We start from the raw sequence: 24,929 nt of genomic DNA on the forward strand, positions 1-24,929 counted from the left end.
TCTGACACATGTGTAGCCAGCCCACCGCTTCTTTTCACCTGGCAGCGCGGACTCTCACTGGGGGAGTGTAACGTGTGGAAGGATGACACTACCTCTCCCAGATCCTTCCCTCGTTGTGCAGGCGCCCCGACCGAACTGTAGGAGTCGCTGTTTACAACGACCAGGACCCACCCCACCGGCTTTCCCACCCGCTGACACTGCCAATTGTGTCAGTATGGACGGCCGACCAAGCCGGAGGTACCGCAGCTGGATTCGATCCCACTGTCTCTGCGGTGGTAGACAGACGCTTAGTCCGCTGCGCTACCCGGCCGCCCTGATAGCATTTATTTTATGTCCAATAACCGATGTTGATATGATCTGTATACTGTAAATACAAATGTCATGATAATCAAATTTGACTGTTTTTGTACATTCTGAAACAATGTCAGCCCACAATCCTGTGCTGTGTCATTGTCACAAAATAAAAATAAAAAAACACACACAACGGCAGCTAGACAGCTTGGGGTAAGAGGGGCGGTAATATCAACATCGCCGTTGCTATAGTGATTTGGGTCAAAGAGCCGTTGTCAAAGACTGCGTGTTAGATCGTTAGAATAATGAATTTAGTTCCTTCTAAAGGCCTCTGCATGCTACAGAAACTTCAAAGCAACTGCAACACAACATCGACAAAGCAACGGTGTTTTAGACACTCTGCCTTTATGCTTCTGCAACATCGACGCGCAAAGTTAGTTTAACTAAAGTTAGTTTAGGTTCGTGTTATCGTTAGATAATGTACAAAATAAACGTATTTCCGGTGATTTTAGACGTCGCTCTTTTATTTTGAAAACCCCCGACCGGAAGTGTTATAGTGTCTGTTGCTAGCAGCTTAACTTTCTGTGCTTTTCGAGCTAACGTTACCGTAACATCATTAGTTTCCAATGGAGAGGACCTCGGCTCACATGCAGCTCAAACTACCTATTGGAATAAATTAATTGATTGATGTTTAACTTGTCCCTGTGTGTGTCCAGTCATTTCGACTAGCAAACGTTGTATTTAACGTTACCTCAGGACGGATACCATTGTATTTACTTGGTTAGCTATGTAGCTAATGTGGATAGCATTTTGAATAGACCCAATGCTAGCTGGCTGGCTACAGCTTTATTTACTAAATTATGGAGGCTTTTTAATCGTCAAGGTAAGAGAGGATTTGTCATGATCAACTGAAGGCGTATGCTATGGAACAATATGTGCTTGGGTTTTCAGAAAAAGGCGAGCTATGTGACGCTAATTATTTAGCGTCAACGCTGGAAACAACAATGGAGGATGATATTCTCTGCGGGACTAATATTATTCTATGACAGCCCCGCCCCCATTCGCTAACCAACCAATCACTGCTACGCAATATCAACGCAACGGTTGTTTAGGTTAGATTTGAGGGACATGTACGCAACGTCCAAGCAACACAGTCTACAAGACCCTCTAAAACAACCGCGCTGAAATCGCGCCGATGTTGTGTTGCAGTTGCTCTGAAGTTTCTGTAGCATGCAGAGGCCTTAAGGCTTTTCAAGGACAATGCAAAACTGTTTTCCAGAGGCTTTGTTTATGGAATAAACAACGTTTTTCCAAGAAAGGTACCACGTTTGCCAGTGTCGAATTCTTATGATTACGGATTGCATTAAGGGGGATGACACAGTTGTACAGCCAGTATGAGAAGGTCGACTTCGGAGAGAGAGATAAACACAACACAGAAACTACACGAACACAGATGACGAGGCGATACTGGCTGATTCTGGTCGATATCTTTCACTAGTCTATTTACAAAAATGTATGAACAGCAGGCTGTCATTCAGCAGTCAGGCTCAGTCAGCCTCAAACAGCCACTCTTGCCTTCCGTCTCTTTAAATTAAAATTAAACTGTGCAGCTGTACTTCCTGGTTCACAAAATTAGATCAAACTGTAAAACTAGGTATTCCAGATCAGATCCTGCAATTGTATATCTTATTTCTCGCCTAAAGAAACACATATTGATGAATCGTTAAGGTGGAGAAAGAAAATAGTTCACGAGTGAGCCAGAAAGTTATGTCATATATCAACTGGGACCAGGATTGACTGGGGCACTCCTCCTAGACCAGGGATGCTTCAAAGCTCCGTTTCTCGTCTTGCACTTTTTATACCACTCTGTGTTGATGCCATCAGCCTTCCTTGACGTCAACATCTTCAGTTCCAAAATAGACCACCATAAGTGTAAACACGCATTGTGTTGCGTGTCAGGATGCCTGGTTAGGAAGTTCCAATGATAATGATAAAAATGATGTCACATGACAAAGTCGTTAGTAAGTAAGTTAGGCCTGTGTCAGACAACTGTAGGCCCTATGTGTGTGCCTAGGTTGTACGTATGCGTGTGTGTGTGTGTGTGTGTGTGTGTGTGTGTGTGTGTGTGTGTGTGTGTGTGTGTGTGTGTGTGTGTGTGTGCGTGTGTGTCCCACTGACTCCGTCCAGAACAGGGAAAGATGGAGAGAGAGAAACAGGGTCTCTAAACAACCTTTCTTAGACTTATAGCATAAGAAGGAGTTAAAGTATTCTATTATATAACCTTATGAATTATATACATTAATAATAGCTTTGATTACATTTTTCATTCAAAACAAAACAATCAATCAATCCTCTTGACCCATCAGTTTTAGTGGGCCGAGCTACAGAACTGTGATGTTCTGAAAGACGCATTCCAGCCCAGCAGTCTCATTGAATTCTATGCCGCCCTCCCAAACAATACCTATCCAAACTTCAAAAAGCATACAGCGAAGATGTCCAAAATGTTTGGCAGCAAACCTTTCTACACATGAAACTGCTGAAAGCTCCCGGCAAGATCAAAATTCACTGAACATTATAGATTGGCTGTGACTAATGGAACCTGACATTGAACGTCTCACCAGCCAGATGCAGACCCACAGGCCCACAGGCCCACAGAGAGACCCACACTGGTTATGAACATGCATAGGTCACTGTTCTCACTTGAATATGAATGAGTAATGAAAAATGTCATTATGATGGTAGAAATGCTCTTAAATAGGCTATACATTTATTAATTAATTAATGCTCTTCATTAATTACAATGACGTTTTGCATGGCTTCTCCGATTTAGTTAAAATAAAACAATTAAATAAAAGCAGTACCAGAAAACAGCAGTAAAATAGCAGCATGTTTAAAAAGGTGAAGCAAGTACAAGTAGCTAAATTAAATAATTCTACAATAATCTACAAATTTACAGAGGTTGAATGTGATAAATATCAATAAATCTTGCTAATAAGCAAAATCTTTGCATTTATAAATTGGTGTGCGTGTGTCAGTCTTTGATGTTTGTGTGTGTGTAACAGTTATTGGTGTGCGTGTGTCACAGTCTTTGATGTTTGTGTGTGTGTAACAGTTATTGGTGTGTGTGTGTTTGTGTGTGTGTAACAGTTATTGGTGTGTATGTGTGTGTGTGTGTGTATATGCGCTCACAGTTCCAGTGTGTTGTGTATGTGTGTGTGTGTGTGTTCATAGTTCCTGTAATGCGTTCTATGGTTGAGCAGAGAGGGGTATGGTGGAGGCCACAGCTCTGGGAAAGAAAAGCTACATACCCGTCTTGAAAAGGAATACCCGCATGTCAGTATAGTACATAACAAAATATAATAAACTAATCTAGCATTAGGCATAATAAACAAATATATAAATCATAGAAAAATCTCCTGGGATAAATCCATCTCCACAATAATACTGGTAGTCACATGTTTCTGCTTTTTGGATGTCTTTTATGGGCCCTAGGGTCATGAAGCTGAACCCATAACTTACTGTGTAAACCTTCAGCTGATGTGGAAATGGTGAAAACGTCTTTGGACAAAGTGCAATAGCGAATGTGCAATTTTTAACACTGTGCAATAGTGCTCATTTATCTTAATTTATTGATATATTTTTACTGCTGCTACCTTTTTAACTTTAAAATGTTTAACTTCTAAACTAAGTTTTTATCGTTTGTCTACCTCATTGCTTTACTCGTTTGACTCTTGTATTGTGTGTCCATTTTATGTTTGTCTATTTTAACTAATGTTGACTGATCAGAGCTACTGTACACCTGAATTCCCCAGAGGGGATCAATAAAGTATCAGTCCATCGATCTTTGTGTGACAACGACGGATGAGGTCACTTACCCGCCTGCCCATCTGAGTGAGGCCTTCTTTGACCACTTCATCCACTGTGCTGCTCCCGGAGATGGAGATGGTGACGTAGGCCACGCCCACCCTGGAGGCACACAGCAGGTGAAGGGGATTCAAACGGTGGGACGGTAATAATTGTTGTAGGATTTTTTTAAACACCCAAATCATCAAAGGTCAGCACATGGTCAAATCATCAAAGGTCAGCACAGGGTCAAATCATCAAAGGTCAGCACAGGGTCAAATCATCAAAGGTCAGCACAGGGTAAACTAATCAAAGGTCAGCACAGGGTCAAATGATCTAAGGTCAGCACAGGGTTAAATCATCAAAGGTCAGCACAGAGTTAAATCATCAAAGGTCAGCACAGGATCAAATGATCTAAGGTCAGCACAGGGTCAAATGATCTGGTAAATGGTAAATGCTGCATTTATATAGCGATATTATCCAAAGCGCTTTACAATTTACATTTTAGCCATTCACTCACACATTCACACACCGACAGCGGAGGCAACCATGCAAGGTGCCAACCTGCTCCTCGGGAGCAGTTAGGGGTTAAGTGTCTTGCTCAATGACAATTCGACACGCTGCCCAGGAGGAGCGGGAATTTAACCGGGAACCTCAGGATTACTGCTCCACTGTCGCCCCGCAACCTAAAACACTTAAAATCAAATGATACATCTGAAGCTGATAAAAGTATACTCCCGATATTAACAATGCACAATACTCTGTCCTCTGGACTTGGCAGTAACAATTCCCCTGTTATAATGATAGAGACACCATACAGTGTGTGAGTGGCGTCCTTCTGATGAGACGTTAAACCGAGGTGAATTTGGTCGTTAAAGAACCCAGGGCGCCTATCGCCAAGAGTAGGGGGTTCCCCGATGTTCCTGGCCAAATTCCCAAATCAGCTCTCTCACATCAAGGCCACCTAATCATCCCTTCCTCTTAATTACTTACCGGTACTTTACTTAGGCCTTTTATTCCTTTCGGAACATAGGCCATTGATGAAATGTTTCCACCCAGTCTGTCTTGAGCCATCCTCTCCAGCTGTTTCCACGTCAGTACCCTCGTCTTGAGTTCCTGCTCAGTGTCTCTTCTCCAGGTGTTTTTGGGTCTTCCTCTGCCTTGCTTGCCTTGTGGGTTCCAGGTTAATGCCGGTTTAGTTATTGCGGTTTTGTGTCTTCGAAGTGTGTGCCCAATCCAGCTCCATTTTCTCCTGGTCAGCTGGACCTCCACTGATTCTTGCTTGGTGCATTCCCACAGCTTGATGTTGGTGATTGTGTTTGGCCAGAAGATCCTGAGGATACGTCTCAGACAATGGTTGATGAAGTTCTGCAGTTTATTGATGATGTTAGTGGTGGTTTTCCAGGTTTCAGAGCCATATAGCAGTACAGATTTGATGTTGGAGTTGAAGATTTTGAGCTTGGTGTTGAGTTTGATGTTTCGGGTTTTCCAGATCTTGTTTAACATGTTGAATGTTGCTTTTCCCATTCTTGTCCTTACATCTTCCTCAGTCCCGCCATCCACAGCTATAACACTACCCAAGTATGTAAATTTGTCAACCTCTTCCAGTGTCTGGCCCCCGATGGTTATGGGGTTTGTGCTTTTATTATTGACCCTGATTACTTGAGTTTTTGGTCCATTTATTTTGAGCCCAAGTCCAGCTGCAGTTGTTTCTAGCAGCTGGGTGTTGTATTGCATCTGTTGGTTGGTTGTGTGAGAGTAGTGCGATGTCATCCGCAAAGTCCAGGTCTTCGAGGTGCTCTGTTAGACTCCACTGGAAGCCAGTCTTCTTATTGGTTGTGGTTTGTCTCATGATCCAGTCGATGCATAGGAGGAAGAGGAAGGGGGAAAGTAGGCAGCCCTGTTTCACACCGGTGAGCACTTTGAAGTGTTCTCATGCACATCCATCATGTAACACTTGGCATTTCATGTCCTGATACATGTTCATGGTTATGCTTCTGTATTTTTTAGGGATTCCATAGTGTGTCATGAGTTTCCAAAGCAGCTTGCGGTCTACACTATCGAATGCCTTTTCAAAATTGACATAGACAGGTGCGTGCCATTCTATGGATTGCTCGATGATGATCCTGAGGGTGGCAATTTGGTCACTGCACTATCTACCGTTCCTGAAACCGGCTTAGTTTTCTCTCAGTTCATCATCGACCCCTTTTCGCAGTCTGTCCAAGATAATGCGGTTGAACACTTTGCTTGGTGTTGAGAGCAACATAATCCCACGATAGTTGTTGCAGTTCTTAACTCATTCAGCGCCAGGGGTCGCTGTTTAACTTCTGGGTAGAACGCCATCGCTGAATCTTCCTGAAATCAACGCTAGATTATCGTTATTATCCTTCCTCATGCACCCATGAAATGTGGTTTAGAGCGGGGTGCTGTACAGAGGCAGCATATTAAAAACTATAAGCAGCACTAAAAATAGATAAAAGAACAAGAGTACTAAAAGAAAATTAAATAAAAAGTTAAACATAGGCAACAATAAAAATTTAAATAGATGAGTACTTAAAAGTATTTAAAAGCAAAGGACACAGTAACAAAACAAAACAACAATAACACAATAAAACAGTAAGATCATAAAATCAACAAGCTACATGGTGTCGAAAGCCAGAGAGAAAAGGTGGGTCTTAAGGAGGCCTTTAAAATGGGACAGTGATGAGGCCTGCCTAATATGCAGCGGCAGCTCGTTCCACATTTTAGGGGCGACAACGGAGAAAGCATGGTCCCCCCTGAGCTTATGCCTAGTTTTAGGCACTACAAGGAGGAGCTGGTCAGCTGACCTGAGAGAGCGGGAAGGTGCATAGAACTGCAACAGCTCAGAGAGGTTGGATGGGGCAAGGTCATGAAGAGCTTTAAAAGCAAATATAATTATTTTAAAATGAATCCTAAAATGCACGGGGAGCCAGTGGAGTGAGGATAAAATCGGTGAGATGTGCTCATATTTACGAGTGCCAGTTAGAAGACGCGCAGCGGCGTTCTGCACCATCTGAAGGCGAGCAACCGAGGATCCACTCACCCCTATATAAAGTGCATTGTACTCGAATCCCGGTGTCAGCATTGCCTGCGGCTCGGGCCAGTCGTCATACTATTTCAATTGACAGAGGTAGCGGGTGGAAGTCGATGGGTGGGGATTGGACGTTGTGGACAGCGACTCCTACAGGTCGGTTGGGTGATGCCTGCACAGCAGAGACAGGAAGTATCGGGGGCAGCGTGAGCCTCCCACGCGTTACTCCTCGCCACTGAGAGTCCGCGCTGTCTGGTAAAAAGATGCGACAGGCTGCCTCCTCGTGTACCGGAGGGGACACATGATGCAAGGCTTCTATCCTCACTACAGCCGACCAGTGGGAGGCATAGTCTAGCAATGTTCAAAACAGGGGAGGGGAGAATTGGCAATACGAAATTAGGATGGGAGAAAAAATAGAAAGATAAGGAGAAAAAGTGGATACAAAATTAAATTAAGTGCATTGTAGTAATCCAGCCTAGTGGTCACAAATGCGTGGATTACTGCTTCAAAATGCTGCGCCTGTAGGATGGGCTTAATTTTGGGCAGCTGCCTCAACTGGAAGAAGCTTGATTTTACCACCGCCTTGATCTGGCTGTCACAGCGCCTAAGGAAGTTCCAAGTCAGTCAGAAGATCCTTAAGAACTTCTACTCATGCACAATAAAGAGCATCCTGACTGGCAATATCACCTCCTGGTTTGGGAATAGCACCGCACAAGACCGTAGCAGACTACAGAGAGTGGCCCGTTCAGCCGAACGCACAATTGGAGGGGGGCTTCCCACTCTCCAGGGCATTTACAACAAGCGGTGCATGGGCAAGGCTAAGAGAATTATCAAAGACTCGAGCCACCCAAACAACTGCCTCTTTGAACTGCTGCGGTCAGGCAAGCGATACCGGAGTCTCATGGCAAGCACAGAGAGACTCAGAAGAAGCTTCTATCCCCAGGCCATCAGGATGCTCAACGAACAATAACAATATGTAACAACCATCAAATGCACTCACAGCTCACAACACACACATCCACACGCACACACTCACTTTAAACATACAACTCACTGCAGCACCCACTTTAACCACTTTAGAACACCTAAGCACACTTTCTATTTATTGGTAAAGAATTTGCACTACAACCCATACCTCATTACACCTTACTGTAAATTGGACCTAAATTATACCTCATCCTTTGCACTGTATAGTATATTGTATGGTAACTCAGTTACTTCTACTCTACATTGAGCATTGTATATATGTATATACTGAACATTTTTGTCTACGTACTTGACTTCTATTTTATACTTGCTATACTTATTTTATACTTATCTTTTTTGCCTAGCACAGTCTCTGGAGTGTAACAGAATGAAGCATTTTGTATAAAAGTATTCTGTACTTCTGTATGACAACTAATAAATAAACTTGAACTTGAACATTTAAGGTCCGGGTACATTTTTACACCTAGGTTCTTCACTATCGCTTTGACATGTTGTGCCAGCGAACCCAGATCTAGTAGTGAGGTCACAGAAGGGCCACCAAATACCATGACCTCCATCTTTTTATCATTAAAATTAAAAAAAAATGCAATGCCATCCAGGACTTAATATCATTGAGACATTTGGTCAGCGGCTCTATAGAAAAGGAGCCAGACTTCTTTAGTGGCATATAAATCTGGCTGTCATCAGCGTAGCATTGAAAAGGGATGCCGTGCTTTCTGAGGATGGAACCAAGGGGCAATAAATAAATAGAGAAAAGGACGGCACCAAGTATCGATCCCTGGGGGACACCATACAATAAGGGGGCAGTAGAGGACACAGAGTCCTCAAGCCTAACACAAAAAGTTCGATCTGCCAGGTAGGACTTGAACCATTCAAGGGCTATGCCTCTGATGCCCACCCACTGTTCAAGGCGAGCAATTAAAATCTCATGGTCCACCATGTCAAAAGTGGCCGACAACGGGCACCCAAGTGGCGACCCATGTAACGCGCTGCGTCGTGAAGTGGCCGACCCGGGTTCGATTCCCGGACCCGGCGTCCTTTGCCGAATGTCTTCCCCCGCTGTCTCCCGTTCTTCCTCTCTCTCTCCCTCTACCGGACTGCCCGGTAGTACAAACAAATAAAAAAAATCTACCAAAAACATAATAAAAAAATTTAAATATAAAAACGGCTGACAAGTCTAAAAGGACCAGGACAACACAGTCACTGGAATCAGTAGCTAAAAAGATGCCATTAAAAACACAGACTCAGTGCTGTGCAGGGCTTTAAAACCAGATTGGAAAACCTCGAGAATATTGTGCTTGTTTAAAAAATTCATTAGCTGAGTATAGACAATTATCTCGAGGATCTTTGATAAAAATGGCAGTTTAGATATGGGCCTAAAATTCGACATGGCTGCGGGATCAAGCCAAGGCTTCTTGATCAGAGGCTGCACAACCGCATGTTTAAAAAGTGCAGGGACCACACCAGAGGACAGGCTGCTATTCATAATAGTAAGTACAGTAGGCCCAACAACTGGGAAGACTTCCTTAAAGAGTCGAGGTGAAACAGCATCGTTTGGGGAGCCAGAGGGCTTCATAACCTCATATCTCATATCAACCTTTTTCACCTCATATCTTGTTGGGGGGGCACAGTTGATCTCCAGCATGTGTGCAGCTGGCGGAATCTCCCCCTCTTGGACAGGGGGCTCTCTGTTGAGGAGCTCCCTAAAGTGCTCAGTGCACCTTTGATGTTGTTCTTCCTTGGTGGTGAGGAGTCGTCCTTGTTTGTCACGGATGTGTGTGTTTGTCTGTCTAAACCTCCTGGTTAGTTTCTTGGTGGTCAGGTAGAGTTCCTTGATGTTATTCTTTCCCTCTGCTTCTTGCGCCGATGTATTTCTGTTTGTTGCGTGACGTTTTTCTTCACCTCCTTGTTTGCTACTTCGTAGTCTCTGTGAACTGCTCCCTTTTTTGCTTGAGTTTTGCATTTGTTTATTGTGTCTTTTTTTGCCCTCCTCTCCTCTATTATTTTCAGTGTTTCAGTGGATATCCAGGGTTTGTGGCTTGTTTTCTTTCTCCCTACCACTTCTAGGCATGTCTCCTTCCATATGGTTTTCAGGTTGTTCCAGTGCTCTTCCACTGGTTTTTGAGCTTGTTCTTGCATGGCTTGGAACCTGTTCTGTAGGGTGATTTGTAGGGATGTCCGATATTATCGGCCGACCGATATTATCGGCCAATATCGGCAGTAAAATGTGATATCGGAAAATATCGGTATCGGTTTAAAAAAAATAAAAAAAAATAACAATATTTGTTATATATATATCCAGTGAAATTATTAGTTACCTGAAATTATTCAGTTTTTTGGACGGGGAAACCCTGCATATATCGGTATCGGTTGGTATCGGTTGATATCGGTATCGGAAATTAAGAGTTGGACAATATCGGAATATCGGTATCGGTAAAAAAGCCAATATCGAGCATCCCTAGTGATTTGGTATAGTTCCGTTGTTCCCATGTCCTGGAAAAGCTGGATGTTGTACTTTGCTCTGTTGTCAGTGGGGCTGTTACAGCGCTTCAGCTTGAGTTGTAGTTTTGCGGCCAGTAGGTGATGATCTGACCCTGCATCTGCCCCCCTCTTCACTCGTACACCCAGGAGGGAATGTCTGAACTTCCTGTTTATACATATATGATCTATTTGGTTTTCTGTGGTGTGGTCAGGTGATATCCATGTGGCTTTGTGAACGGGTTTGTGGGGGTAAACTGTCCCTCCTATGACCAGGTTGTAGTCCGCACAGCCGATTCCATGCTTTCCCATAATCAGTTCGTATCCATTGTTGTTGTTCCCAACCTTTGCATTCATGTCGCCCATGAGGAGAAAGATGTCTTTTTCTTTCCTGGCCTGGAGTAGCTGTTGTAGCTGGTTGTAGAAGTTGTCCTTCATTTCCTCATCTGTGGTGTTGGTGGGTGCATAACATTGTATGACATGTAGGTTAATTATTTTATGGGTGGTTTTAAATTTTGCGGTGATGATTCTGGAGTTGATGGGCTCCCAACTGATGAGGGCCCTCTGCGCTTCTTTGGAGAGCATGAGTGCCACTCCGTGTGTGGTGCTTTCTCATCCGGGTGTCCAGAGAAGATTATGGATTCACCACTGGTCAGTTTGAATTCTCCTGTCTGGAGCCATCTGGTTTCACACAAGCCGAGGATAGAGAGCGTGTATCTTTTCATTGCTTCTGCGATGACTGACGCTGTGTACATGGTCCTGATGTTCCAGGTTGCGATGTTGGTAGACCGCCTAGGGGGATAGAAGGTTCTGACGCACCCTCTCCATGTGGTTTTCACCATGCGTCTTCATAGTCTCTTCAGCGCGTATGCTTGATGAGCTTCCATCTCCTAGGGTGCAGGGTTTCTTACTTTTCTTCAATGTTTTTGTAATCCAATTATCCACTTCACGGGGGATTGGCCCATGAGTTTTCCCATTGCCCTATTGGTCAGCTTCACCTGCTTCCCCCTCCCACGATGAGGACATTAGGGTTGGATTTTCCTATTAATTGGCTGATATCAATCCCCTTCTCCTGAGCCTTTCAGCGATGATGTAGTGTGATGTGTGCCTGGTGCCAATGGTGTATGGTAGCGATTGAGCCTGTGTAGCCCAGGGTTGGATGCAATTTCCACCCTACATTGTAAAGCGCTTTGAGTGTCTAGAAAAGCGCTATATAAATGCAATGATCATACAAATTGTGAATTCAAGCATGGCGTCTTGCACCATCTAAGGTCAGCACAGGGTCAAATGATCTAAGGTCAGCACCCTGGCATTTTTTTGTTATTTTCCTTCATCCTTCCATCCAACCCAGAGGGCTGGGCGATATAACGATAACGATAATTATCACATTTTATTTTAATAATCGATATCGGGGGGGGGGGTAGGAAAAAAATATCAAATATTTTATTCTTTATTTTTCTTTGACCTGCAACAGGGCAGTCGTTTTAAAACCAGAGACAGTGGACAGACTTGTCTTTCTTGCCTGCAACTTAAAGTAATGGCTTTGCTTGTCCAAATTACAATACTGACCAAATTGAGATTTATTTTTCTCGTCCATTTATTTTGTTTGCTTTCTAATTTAAAATACAGTTTGAAACCGTCTGTACACAGTAGACTATGTGTGTTAGCCGAGCTGGTCTCCAGTCACGAGTCACAGGGCACATGTGTGGTGGTTTGTCCACCAAAAAAGCGCCAAAAGTTAGAAAAGAAACTAGCAGAGCCAGAACTGTTCAACTCCCCTGGAGCCACAGCCAGCAGAGAAGCCGGTTTACTTTCGCTTTCAAAACAGCTGCAGCCTGAGAACTGGAGTGTGAGGGGATGTAACACTAAAGATGGCGGCAACAACAAAGAATTGCTGCAAAATAAACATACATGTGTTGTCTAAAAAATATATATCTAATTTTTTTTGATATACATAATATCGAATATCGAGTGATATGATATTGTTATCGATATTGTTATCGCAATATCATTTTTGGCCATATCGCCCAGCCCCACTGGTACCCATTGGTTTCAATATGAGTCTCTGAGTGTGGAGGTGGGTGTGTGTGTGTCACAGTCTTTGATGTTTGTGTGCGTCACAGTTCTTGGTGTGTGCGTGTGTGTGTGCACGCTCACAATTCCTGTATGCGTGTGTGACGTGTGTGCTGTTGTTTTTTTAGTTAAAGTTCAGGATCTTAATCCCTAAGTCACATTTCCTGTTTACCAACAAGGAAACTATAAAAGAATGAAGGGTCACACGTCACTGTGTAGTGCATGAACGCACATTGGTGTGGAAACTTTCAGCTCGGCCAACATTGAGTTGAATGGGATCAGCCATCTCCTCGTCATTTAAAACAGGTTATTACTGTACCTCAGATGTCAGAATCATCTTCAATTTATTGCATAGTTAACTAGCTAACGTTTGATATATTGGTTGATGTATATTTCCTCAGATAGCTGGTATATTTAGAATTTTAATACAGGCTTCAATATAACTGGCACCAAATCTGGCACCAAGCGTAGCATAGAACGCTGGTATTCTGACGTGATGACCCCTTCCTTCTTTCTTTGTTTACCAATGATGCTGTCGATTGGTAGAGTTTTGTCTCTGCATAATCATGTTCTTTACACTGGATATCCACAACTACGGCTGTAAGCCACATAACTGATGCTAAGTCAATGGAGCCGCACTCACTGTAATAAATGCTGAAAGCTACTCCGGGTGCACCGTGGAGATGGTCTCTGTGTTCATTTCATGGCTCAGAGCCTTAATGACTTTATTGGTTTTATGGCTAACTAGCTGGAGCTGCAGGTGTCCAGTTTGAAGAACAGCATGGATTGTGCAGAGAAAGGACTCTACTAATGAACATCATTGGTAAGTAAGAAATAGGGAAAGGGGTCCAAAATTCTGAAGTTAGGCTACCTTAACTCATTGGGCGCCAATAACGAGTATACTCGTTTTAGGATCCTTTGATCTTTTTCCTTTTATCCCAGTTATTTTATCCCTGGCATATCTGCCTACGTTGGAATTGCAATGGCGATCGAATAGCCAGGTGGCAGTATCGCCTACCTTATGAACATGCATTGGCCAGCTATTAGTGTGTTAGTGCCAGCCCCCACAGCCCCAAACAACTAGGGACTCATTGTGAGCAGCAGTGAGCAGGACACGTTCGACAATCGCGATGGCCTAGAGCAAACTATTGGATATTATGAAAAAGACTAAATGGATTATATGGATGATGATTATGGACGATAAGGTGCGTTTTCCACCAGACTATGTTGGACTAAGCACTACTGGTAAAACGTAAAACAACTATAATCAAACCGACCGATGAAGAAACCTATTCGGCTCTGTGGTATAGTCTGGCCCGAGCACACAATGGTAACCTGCAATGCAATGGCGAGCGAACTATTGGATATTATGAAGAAGACAAAACGGATTATATGGATGATGATTATGGATGATAAGGTGAGTTTCCACCAGACTATGATGTTGGACTATGTTGGACTCGGCACTACTGGTAAAACGTAAAAAAAAACTATAATCAAACCGACAGATGAGGAAACCTATTCGGCTCCGTCTATAGTCTGGCCCGAGCAGATGAAGAAGACGAATGAGAGCTACCTAACGTTACATGTATTGATCCTGTTCTGATTCAAGACACTGTTGGACTCGAAGTGAGAAATGGAGTACCTCTAAACCAAAGGTAAAGTCTATTTTACGTGTACTTTACCGAAACTCCATCATAAAACATGCGTTTATATGATCGGATAAACAACCCCCCCCCCCCCCCCCCGGCTTTGTGAAGAAACAAGGTCATGTGTTTACCTTTGCCCTGGCAATAATATAGGTTTCAAGCGAGCAGCCGCGAGATTTGCGCATACGCTGCACAAAACACACTTTATCTCACGATCTAGAAAACCAGCCTGAATTATATTGAAACGGGGCAATGTTTATCTTGGGATTGTGAACGAACAAGGGTATGTAGAAACAAACACTTTTTTACATGTAGGACTATAAATTGTGTTCGTCAAATGAGCCATACTATTGTCTCCATAGCTATAATATAGAATATACAATAGCTCCGCAAAGATCGTGAAATATCGTGAAAATGGTCCAAAAAAAGCTGGCACCAGGCAGTACAGATGGGGAAAGGGCGTGACGCTCAATGAGTTGAGAGAAGATACTTGCTGGTGAAAGTGCCTGATGAATAAAAATTATAAAATGAAAATATCAAAGTGCCGAAGCCAAATGAGACGGTGACAATAAAAAAAATAGACACAGCCGCCTTTCAGTCCAATCGATGGCAGCCAATCAGGTCCTTTTACCTTCTGAGAGAGAGAGAGAGAGAGAGAGAGAGAGAGAGAGAGAGAGAGAGAGAGAGAGAGAGAGAGAGAGAGAGAGAGAGAGAGAGAGAGAGAGAGAGAGCGAGAGAGAGAGCGAGAGAGAGAGAGAGAGAGAGAGAGAGAGACACACACACACACACACACACACAAGAACTACGATTCCCAGCAGCACTCACTTCAGCCAGTCAGCGTAGACCTGGAGGACCTCCGTGTCCTGGGGCTTGGCCCTCAGCAGCCAGGCCTCCGGCGGGCAGTCCTTAAAGATGCTCTTGTTGTCCGGGCTGCCGTTTCGGTTCAGGATGTCCTCGCTCTGCAGAGGCTGCTGGCTGCCACACTCCTGCAGCTCGTAGTCCTGTGGCTCGTCTGGGATATAGAACGACCTCAGCGCAGATTCCTACAGGGGGGGGGGGTATAATCGGTATCGTCAGGACGTTAAAGAGGTAGCCACTTGTTCATATTCATCAACTTTCTATGATTAGGAATAGGATGATCAATAACTGTAGTCACTCTACCTTTCCATTCTCAGGGACCCGGCAAATGTGTGTCTTTTCATCTCAAGATCCAGCAAGTAAGGATTCAAGGATCATTTATATTTAAAGAAACTGATCTAGGGCATCAAGGACGAAATCAGGCCCTATTGACGATATTATTAATTATGATCTGATTAGTGGAGTTTATCAGGATCCCTACTAAAAAACAGTGGGCCAGTGTTAAACGGTGGTCCAAGAGATAAACAATGTGTTGTGTTAATACCACCTCCCTCTTCTTTACCTCAGTGGATGTGTTGGTTGTGTAGCGGAAAGGCTACATTATGTGTTGGTTGTGTAGGTGGAAGGCTACATTATGTGTTGGTTGTGTAGGGGGAAGCTACGTTATGTGTTGGTTGTGTAGGGGGAAGCTACATTATGTGTTGGTTGTGTAGGGGAAAGGCTACATTATGTGTTGGTTGTGTAGGGGGAAGCTACATTATGTGTTGGTTGTGTAGGGGGAAGCTACATTATGTGTTGGTTGTGTAGGGGGAAGCTACATTATGTGTTGGTTGTGTATGGGGAAGCTACATTATGTGTTGGTTGTGTAGGGGGAAGCTACATTATGTGTTGGTTGTGTAGGGGGAAGGCTACATTATGTGTTGGTTGTGTAGGGGGAAGGCTACATTATGTGTTGGTTGTGTAGGAGGAAGGCTACATTATGTGTTGGTTGTGTAGGGGGAAGCTACATTATGTGTTGGTTGTGTATGGGGAAGCTACATTATGTGTTGGTTGTGTAGGAGGAAGGCTACATTATGTGTTGGTTGTGTAGGGGGAAGGCTACATTATGTGTTGGTTGTGTTGGGGGAAGGCTACATTATGTGTTGGTTGTGTAGGGGGAAGCTACATTATGTGTTGGTTGTGTAGGGGGAAGCTACATTATGTGTTGGTTGTGTAGGAGGAAGGCTACATTATGTGTTGGTTGTGTAGGGGAAGGCTACATTATGTGTTGGTTGTGTAGGGGGAAGCTACATTATGTGTTGGTTGTGTAGGGGGAAGCTACATTATAATAATTTATATAATTTAGGATAATTTAGGACCTGCTCCGAGGTCATCAATTGGCACACATGCGATGCATGCATGCAATTCGTATCTGCGATTAACCCATCCCGTCGTCCTTCCCCCCCAAGGGCAGCCGGGAGCAGACAGGCGTCAACGTGAGCCGCGCCAGGGGACCAATCCACGTGCTCCTGTCCGTCTTCGTCAAGGACGCCACAGCATTAGCAATCTTGTTGTTGTGCATGTTTTTCCATTGGGTTTATCTTATCGGGGGGAAACCCTTGCGAGCACGGGGAGAACATGCAAACTCCACACAGAAAGGCCTGGGAGATACCCCACCTGGGTAACTGGCATCATGGAAACCTGGTCCCCAAGCGGGAATCGAACCCTGGACCTTCTTGCTGTGAGGCGACAGTGTTAACCACTACACCACCGTGCCGCTGTGTTATGTGTTGGTTGTGTAGGGGGAAGCTACATTATGTGTTGGTTGTGTAGGAGGAAGGCTACATTATGTGTTGGTTGTGTAGGGGAAGCTACATTATGTGTTGGTTGTGTAGGGGGAAAGGCTACATTATGTGTTGGTTGTGTAGGGGGGAGCTACATTGTGTTGGTTGTGTAGGAGGAAGGCTACATTATGTGTTGGTTGTGTAGGGGAAGGCTACATTATGTGTTGGTTGTGTAGGGGGAAGGCTGCATTATGTGTTGGTTGTGTAGGGGGAAGGCTGCATTATGTGTTGGTTGTGTAGGGGGAAGGCTACATTATGTGTTGGTTGTGTAGGAGGAAGGCTACATTATGTGTTGGTTGTGTAGGGGGAAGGCTACATTATGTGTTGGTTGTGTAGGGGGAAGGCTACATTATGTGTTGGTTGTGTAGGGGGAAGGCTACATTATGTGTTGGTTGTGTAGGGGGAAGGCTACATTATGTGTTGGTTGTGTAGGGGGAAGGCTGCATTATGTGTTGGTTGTGTAGGAGGAAGGCTACATTATGTGTTGGTTGTGTAGGGGGAAGCTACATTATGTGTTGGTTGTGTAGGGGGAAGCTACATTATGTGTTGGTTGTGTAGGAGGAAGGCTACATTATGTGTTGGTTGTGTAGGAGGAAGGCTACATTATGTGTTGGTTGTGTAGGGGGAAGGCTGCATTATGTGTTGGTTGTGTAGGAGGAAGGCTACATTATGTGTTGGTTGTGTAGGGGGAAGGCTGCATTATGTGTTGGTTGTGTAGGGGGAAGGCTACATTATGTGTTGGTTGTGTAGGGGGAAGGCTGCATTATGTGTTGGTTGTGTAGGAGGAAGGCTACATTATGTGTTGGTTGTGTAGGGGGAAGCTACATTATGTGTTGGTTGTGTTGGGGGAAGCTACATTAACATGTGTTGGTTGTGTAGGGGGAAGCTACATTATGTGTTGGTTGTGTAGGGGGAAGCTACATTATGTGTTGGTTGTGTAGGGGGAAGCTACATTATGTGTTGGTTGTGTTGGGGGAAGGCTACATTATGTGTTGGTTGTGTAGGGGAAGGCTGCATTATGTGTTGGTTGTGTAGGGGGAAGGCTGCATTATGTGTTGGTTGTGTAGGGGGAAGCTACATTATGTGTTGGTTGTGTAGGGGGAAGCTACATTATGTGTTGGTTGTGTAGGGGGAAGCTACATTATGTGTTGGTTGTGTAGGTGGAAGCTACATTATGTGTTGGTTGTGTAGGGGGAAGGCTACATTAACCTGTGTTGGTTGTGTAGGGGGAAGGCTACATTATGTGTTGGTTGTGTAGGGGGAAGCTACATTATGTGTTGGTTGTGTAGGGGGAAGGCTACATTATGTGTTGGTTGTGTAGGGGGAAGGCTGCATTATGTGTTGGTTGTGTAGGTGGAAGCTACATTATGTGTTGGTTGTGTAGGGGGAAGGCTACATTATGTGTTGGTTGTGTAGGGGGAAGCTACATTATGTGTTGGTTGTGTAGGGGGAAGGCTGCATTATGTGTTGGTTGTGTAGGGGGAAGGCTGCATTATGTGTTTGTTGTGTAGGGGGAAGGCTACATTTCTAAACCTTTGTGGTGACTTTTAATGCCTCTGGGAATAATGGGAACATTTTGAAAAGGATTTGCTAGACATTTCTGCCAAACCTCGGAGCGCTTGTAGTGAGAGTTAAATCTGTAGCAATAGTTATGAGTCGGCACACTGCTCCACTCTTCAATATTGCACTGCATTATGCATTGAACGTTTCACATGCATAAATATATGTGTTGTGGTCGCCCACAGTATCACACAGACCTAGCAGAAATAGATTCCCCAGGAACATAGCATGATGGATAGCAAATCAACAGTGCCTCTGTGCATGTAGCCTCTCTCTTGTCTCTATATTGTGTTCTACCCAGCCAAGCTTGCCACCGCCATAAATAACCTAAAACGTTGCATTAATAACAATAACTTGGATATTTATATCCTTTCATGAGACCCAAGGACGCTATACAAAGCAGCAAAGACAAATAAAACATAAGCAGAATAAATAATAACAACCATGATGGGACAGGGAGACGACTAGAGGCCAGAGGCCTTCGTGAACAGGTGTGTTTTCAGGGCTGTTGGATGAAGTGATTGGATGAAGTGATAGAGGAACCTCTATTGTTAAATAACTTTTTTAGGAAAACACAAGACTCTCACCACCACTTCCTCATTCTTGGTTATTCTGGGAATGGAGACCAAACGAAAGTGACCACGCTTGACAGCATCGTCGCCATCAAACACTTTGAGAACCTGCTTTCCTGTTGGTTAGCACAGAACACACACAAGGACACTTCAAACCATGCTTCCAAACTGATTCATGTGTGAAAGTTAAAGGTTCAAACAGGGGGATTAGTAGAGGTATTACAAATAATTATGATAATTGATGCATCATTGATACACAGGAATCCGACTGGATCAAACTTTGATTAAATTGATCATCTAAATTAAATCACAATTAATGTGTGATTTTATTATTATTATTAATAACAACAACAATTATTAGTATTATTTTATAAATATAATGCTGTGAAATAATACATTTGTGCAAGAGTTGAAATGCTTATACATTTATAACGGAATCGTTACACCCCTAGAGATTAGCCTTGCCAGGGGAATGAATGAATGAATGAAAACTTTATTTAACAGATTGCAGAATGGGTACAATACAGTACGGCTCAATACACACAATTGTTAAGGGGATGCAGACCTGAGAAAGACGTTTGTCTTGTTTACATCAGGGTCCCCCATTTTCAATTCATATAGACATTTATGACATACACAACATACATGACATTTATGGCATAGGGACATATAGGTATTTAGTACTGATACATTTGTGACAAACGGTATTCAAATATACAGTACTGTTACCCCTAGATCCTGACAGAGTATATACATATGATGGGGAGGGGACGGGTGGGTGGGAGAGAAATATACATACGGCGGGGAGGGAATATATACATGCGTGGGGAGGAGACTGTCCATTAGGAGGTGGTGGGGGTTTTGGGCATTTACGGTGGCCAGTTTCGAATTTCAGCCTCCCGTAGGTGCTCTTTAAGAGCGGTTTTGAACGTGGGTAGGGATTCACATTCCTTTACAGCTTTGGGTAGGGCGTTCCACATTGATGTGGCATAATTGCGAAACGTGTTTAGTCCCTTGTTTGAGCCGAATCTGGGTTTAACATGATTTGTTGAGCTTCCTCTGGTGTAGTGGTTGTGGTATTCACTGACCTTTGGGAAGTATTTTGACATGTACATGGGTACCTTAGTCGTATAGTGTATTAATTAATATAGTGTATTAATTCTGACGTTTCCATATTGTGTTGACTGCTGTAGTGTGTTGGTCATATTAAATAAATAAGTAATTCATGTAACTGCTTTGTGATAAATACTTAATGTTTACAGTTTACCGGTACATAAGAATCTTACAATTGTAACCAGTCGTGCTGCTTCTGTCTGTGTGTTGGAGGCGGGGCTCAGGCTGCCCCACACAGCCCCCGCCACACCCACCCATACCCACACACACACCCACCCCCTCCCACACACACAACCTGATTCTGAAGTGAAGTTTTTCCAGATGACTGCATAATGGACTTGGACTTGGTTTCAAAGGCATTATTCCACAGCTCTGATGTGGAAAAATGTTGGGCTTAAGCCGAATAAGAGAGGAGAGCCCATTAATAATGTGAATGAGCCGCTATGTCAACTGGATGACCATTTCATTCTCCTCCATTCAGTGAATATCTTCATCTAAGTGCTGAAAAGCAGTCAGGAGAGGCTCAGTGTTTTGGGTCACGCATCAGGCTCAACGAGACGGGAGGGGATGAGACAGGAGCACACACTCACGTGTGCCACAACTGCTTGCTCTCTCCCTCCATCATCCACACCCTTCAGTGGCTGTGCGTCTCTCCCTATCATTCTCTTCTCTCTCCCCTTATTTTGATTTTTAAAAGAATCAGCTGTAGACAGCTTCATTTTGACACTTGCCTGCTTGAATGGGTTGAATAGGCAACAGTCTTCACAGTGAATGAGCCTTTTCAGCTCTGATCCACGCCGTTTACTTGACTGAGGATAACTTTTGTTAAACTACGCAAAGTTACTAGCAGCCTATTCCAGTCAGGTAGGTAGGAACGTTATTACAGGTTGTAGTTAGACGTGCCTGACATGCTCACCTAATAGAAAGATTAAGCAGTACCAGCGTAATATGTCAAAATAGAATCTTAAACCTGTTAATGCCATCACAAACACTGGCATTTAAAGGGTACAAATAAAAAAATTCCTGCACCAGAATGCAGGAAATTAAGTCTTTGTAACAAAAAAAATCCTGGTGGGGGACTCCCTGCTTTAAAACCCTATTTTCAGAAATGTTGCCTAAAGGTACATGCCTAAGTAAATGGAAGATTGCTCCACTTCTACAAGGTCAATTAGCATGTTCTTGGTATCTAGGAACATCTAGGGATCTGGGGGTATGTATTCCCAGTGTCAGAAATATTGTGTCTGTTACTAGGCTTGAGTAAATTGTAAAAAAGAAAAGAAAAAAAGGAGAATATAAATTATGATTTTATTTTGCATCTGTGCCGGTGAATAACACCATAAAAACATTGAGGTTCTTTTGATTACGCTCACTGAGCTCATTCAGCACCTTCTTCAGATCAAGTGTACAAATAATCTAAGCAAAGAATAAAGGGAAGATGATTAAACAGAAGGATTTGTAGATACAGCAATAAATTATAATCATTTTAATTATAAATTCATATTTGACATTGAAATTGACCTTGACCTTATTATGGCCGAATCATACATCTATGGATAGGGAAAAGGCTCCTCTTTCCAATGGCAGTGTTAAATCTGGATTTAGTCATTTCCTCACGGTTTTACAATAAAAGAGATATTAGCATTTTTTTGATAAATTCTTATTTTCTGTCAATCTTATAAAACATCGGTAAAAACGAAAATATACACTTTGACTGCTGTTTTGATAGGGTTAAGGTATTTACTCTTGGATACATTTGAAAGAAAAACACAACATTAACTAACACATGTGGGCCCTCTTGAGGACGATTTGCGACGCACCACTTTGCCGATCTCTAGGGTGTGCATTTTCTTTTCTTTTTATCCACTTTTTCTCCCATTTTCTATATTTTTCTCCCATCCCAATTTCGTATCATCCAATTCAACCCTCCCCTGTCACGGACGCTGTTTCTTGCCTCCCACAAGCCGGCTGCAATGTGGACTAAGTCATACATAGCACAAGTCCCCTCCGGTACTTGAGGTAACAGCAGTCGCATCTTTTCACCTGCGCAGCTCGATCTCTCAGTGGCGAGGAATAACGCGTGGGAGGCTCACGCTGCCCCGACACTTCCTGATTCTACTGCGCAGGCGCACCAACCGACCTGTAGGAGTCGCTGTCCACAACGCCCAATCCCCACCCATCAGTTTCCCACCCCCCTAATACGGCCAATGTGTATTAGTACGGACGACCAGCTAAACTGAAAGCAAATGTGGAGCGCTGGGCTCGAACTGACATTTCGTGGCGAGCGCCTTGCCCACTACGCCACGTAGCCGCCCTAGGGTGTGCATTTCTTTTAATACAATATATACATAGAATTAAAGCCCTATTTGTTGCCTGTCGATTGCCCCTTCAGGTGACAAAATCCGTTCAGCGGTTCTCGAGTTACATGCCGATATGTGAGGCGTGTGCCAAAGTACACATTACCACCCCCAACTCTCAGGGCTCTAGCTCCGTCAATCATTTGGCGATCTCGAAAAACTTTGAACAGGGTTGTAGCCAATGAGTGTGGCTTTCCGATTTATGATAAAGAAAAGCAGGGTCCCCTTATAAGGGGACCTTACAGCTTAAAATAGATGACATGACTGCATCTTTGTTTCAATGAACAATTCAATTCCCCCCCCCACTGGCATGAGTGCCACTGAGTCAAATATGAACTACACTCCCCAAAAGAAAGGTTGCATATGCATTTGGTTTGCTGCAAAATATAGTGAGATGCTCATGTTATATTATCATTATATCAGCGGTATAGAATTCTTAAAATTACAATAATATTGTGTATCGACGCAATTATTTCTGGGACAATACGTTGTCCATCAAAAAATTGTTGTCCTGACAGGCCTAATATCCAGGCAAAATTGGTACTGTAACTGAAACATCCCTAACCGAATCAGGAAATCAGTGGCGATTAGGGATGTCCAATATTATCGGCCTACCGATATTATCGGCCGATATTGACATACTTACTAGGGATGGGTACCGAATTCGGTACTTTTGAGGTACCGAACCGAAACACGTCGGTACTACCGAGTATCGAATCAAGTGAGAAACCGAAAAAAAAATTAAAAAAAAATTAAAAAAACGTTTTTTTTATTAATTCTTTTTTTTTTACTTTTTTTTTCATGTCAACGTTCACACGCACAATATATGCTTACCTAGGATTTGACTTGATTCAACAACAAAGCAGTCGGAGCAATGACGAGCCGAAAACTGTCGAAATTGTAGTTATTTGAAGTTTGGATTTTTTTTTATACGACTGAGGTAGGTAAATTAAATTTCTTGAGACTAAAGTACCGAAAAAAGGTACCGTTGGGTACCGGTATCGATTCACAGGTCATTGCTCCGACTGCTTTGTTGTTGAATCAAGTCAAATCCTAGGTAAGCATATATTGTGCGTGTGAACGTTGACATGAAAAAAAAAGTTAAAAAAAAAATTAATAATAAAAAAAGTTTTTTTAATTTTTTTTTAATTTTTTTTTCGGTTCAAATGTGAATCCCTAATACTTACCGTATGTAATATCGGAAATGATCGGTATCGGTTTTCAATTTATTATTCTTTTTTAAATGTTAACTTAAGTTTAACTTTAACTTGTTAAAAAGGCCAGCACTCTGTTCAATGGGGATAATGCCGGTGTTTGCGAGTGCTAAAACTATATTAAATATTATAGCTATGGATCTAATAAACACGTCGATTGTCAGTGAGTTTCTTCCGGTCAACATGCAAAAAACAGATACTTTTTTCATACATACATTTCCGTTTTATACCGTGGTGAATATGAGTATAGTTTTATAGTATTTCGTGACTGTAGGGCACTGTAGGGAACGTCAGGCTCTAACTCTGCCCCACTTCCAGTGATGAAGCTAAGCTACGCTAACGGAGCGACTGTTCCCTAAGCCTAATGCATGTACAGAGACAGAAAAGGTATGCATCTTCTTGTCTAACTCCAGGGAAGATGTTAAATAAGCTAATTTCCCAAAATGTTGGAGTTTTCCTTTAAGAGTTGGACAATATCGGTATATCGGATATCGGTAAAAAAGCCAATATCGAACATCCCTAGTGGCGATACTAAGTCCTAGATCTAAATATTCAATATTACCTATTATTATTACCTATATTATTAATAAAACCTAAGAATCTATTTCAGTGTAACTCCCCGTCAACCAACCTGAATCTGGAGTGGTGGCTGGCTGGCCCTCCTTCACTGCTGGTGGACTGGATGGATCAACCTCGTCAGAGTTATCTAAAGAAAGACAATTCAGGGGAATGTGAGGTAGATACACATTAGGTAAATATTATTCAAATTAAAACAAGTATTCTCGTTTAACTTAGTGATATAATCAATATGGCTGTGCCCAGAAAGCAGAAGTTGCACCATTTCAACAACTTTGGTGTGAGTGTTTGACAAACAAGTGGCTCAGATGTTATGTTTAGGTAATATAGAATGCTTATGATTAGGTCTAGGGATGTCCGATATTATCAGCCTACCGATATTATCGGCCGATATTGGCATTAAAATGTAATATCGGAAATGATCGGTATCGGTTTTCAAAAAATTATTACATTTTTTTTTTACATTTATTCAACCTTTACCCAGGCAAG

At 43.0% G+C, this 24,929-nt stretch overlaps 1 protein-coding gene across 1 annotated transcript in view; it reads right to left on the minus strand.

Moving 5' to 3' along the window:
* Positions 1–24,929, minus strand: part of dgkq (diacylglycerol kinase theta) — a 91,915-nt gene that overhangs the window by 37,415 nt on the left and 29,571 nt on the right. The window contains exons 7-10 of the mRNA XM_084332313.1: positions 24,496–24,570; positions 19,199–19,299; positions 15,196–15,413; positions 4,167–4,257 (exon numbers count right to left, since the gene is read on the minus strand). Coding sequence (XP_084188439.1) covers positions 4,167–4,257; positions 15,196–15,413; positions 19,199–19,299; positions 24,496–24,570 — 485 coding nt within the window. The remainder of the gene's footprint in view (positions 1–4,166; positions 4,258–15,195; positions 15,414–19,198; positions 19,300–24,495; positions 24,571–24,929) is intronic.

The sequence above is a fragment of the Notolepis coatsorum genome (assembly GCF_963971535.1).
Source record: "Notolepis coatsorum genome assembly, chromosome: 16".
In the NCBI taxonomy this organism is placed as follows: Eukaryota; Metazoa; Chordata; class Actinopteri; order Aulopiformes; family Paralepididae; genus Notolepis; species Notolepis coatsorum.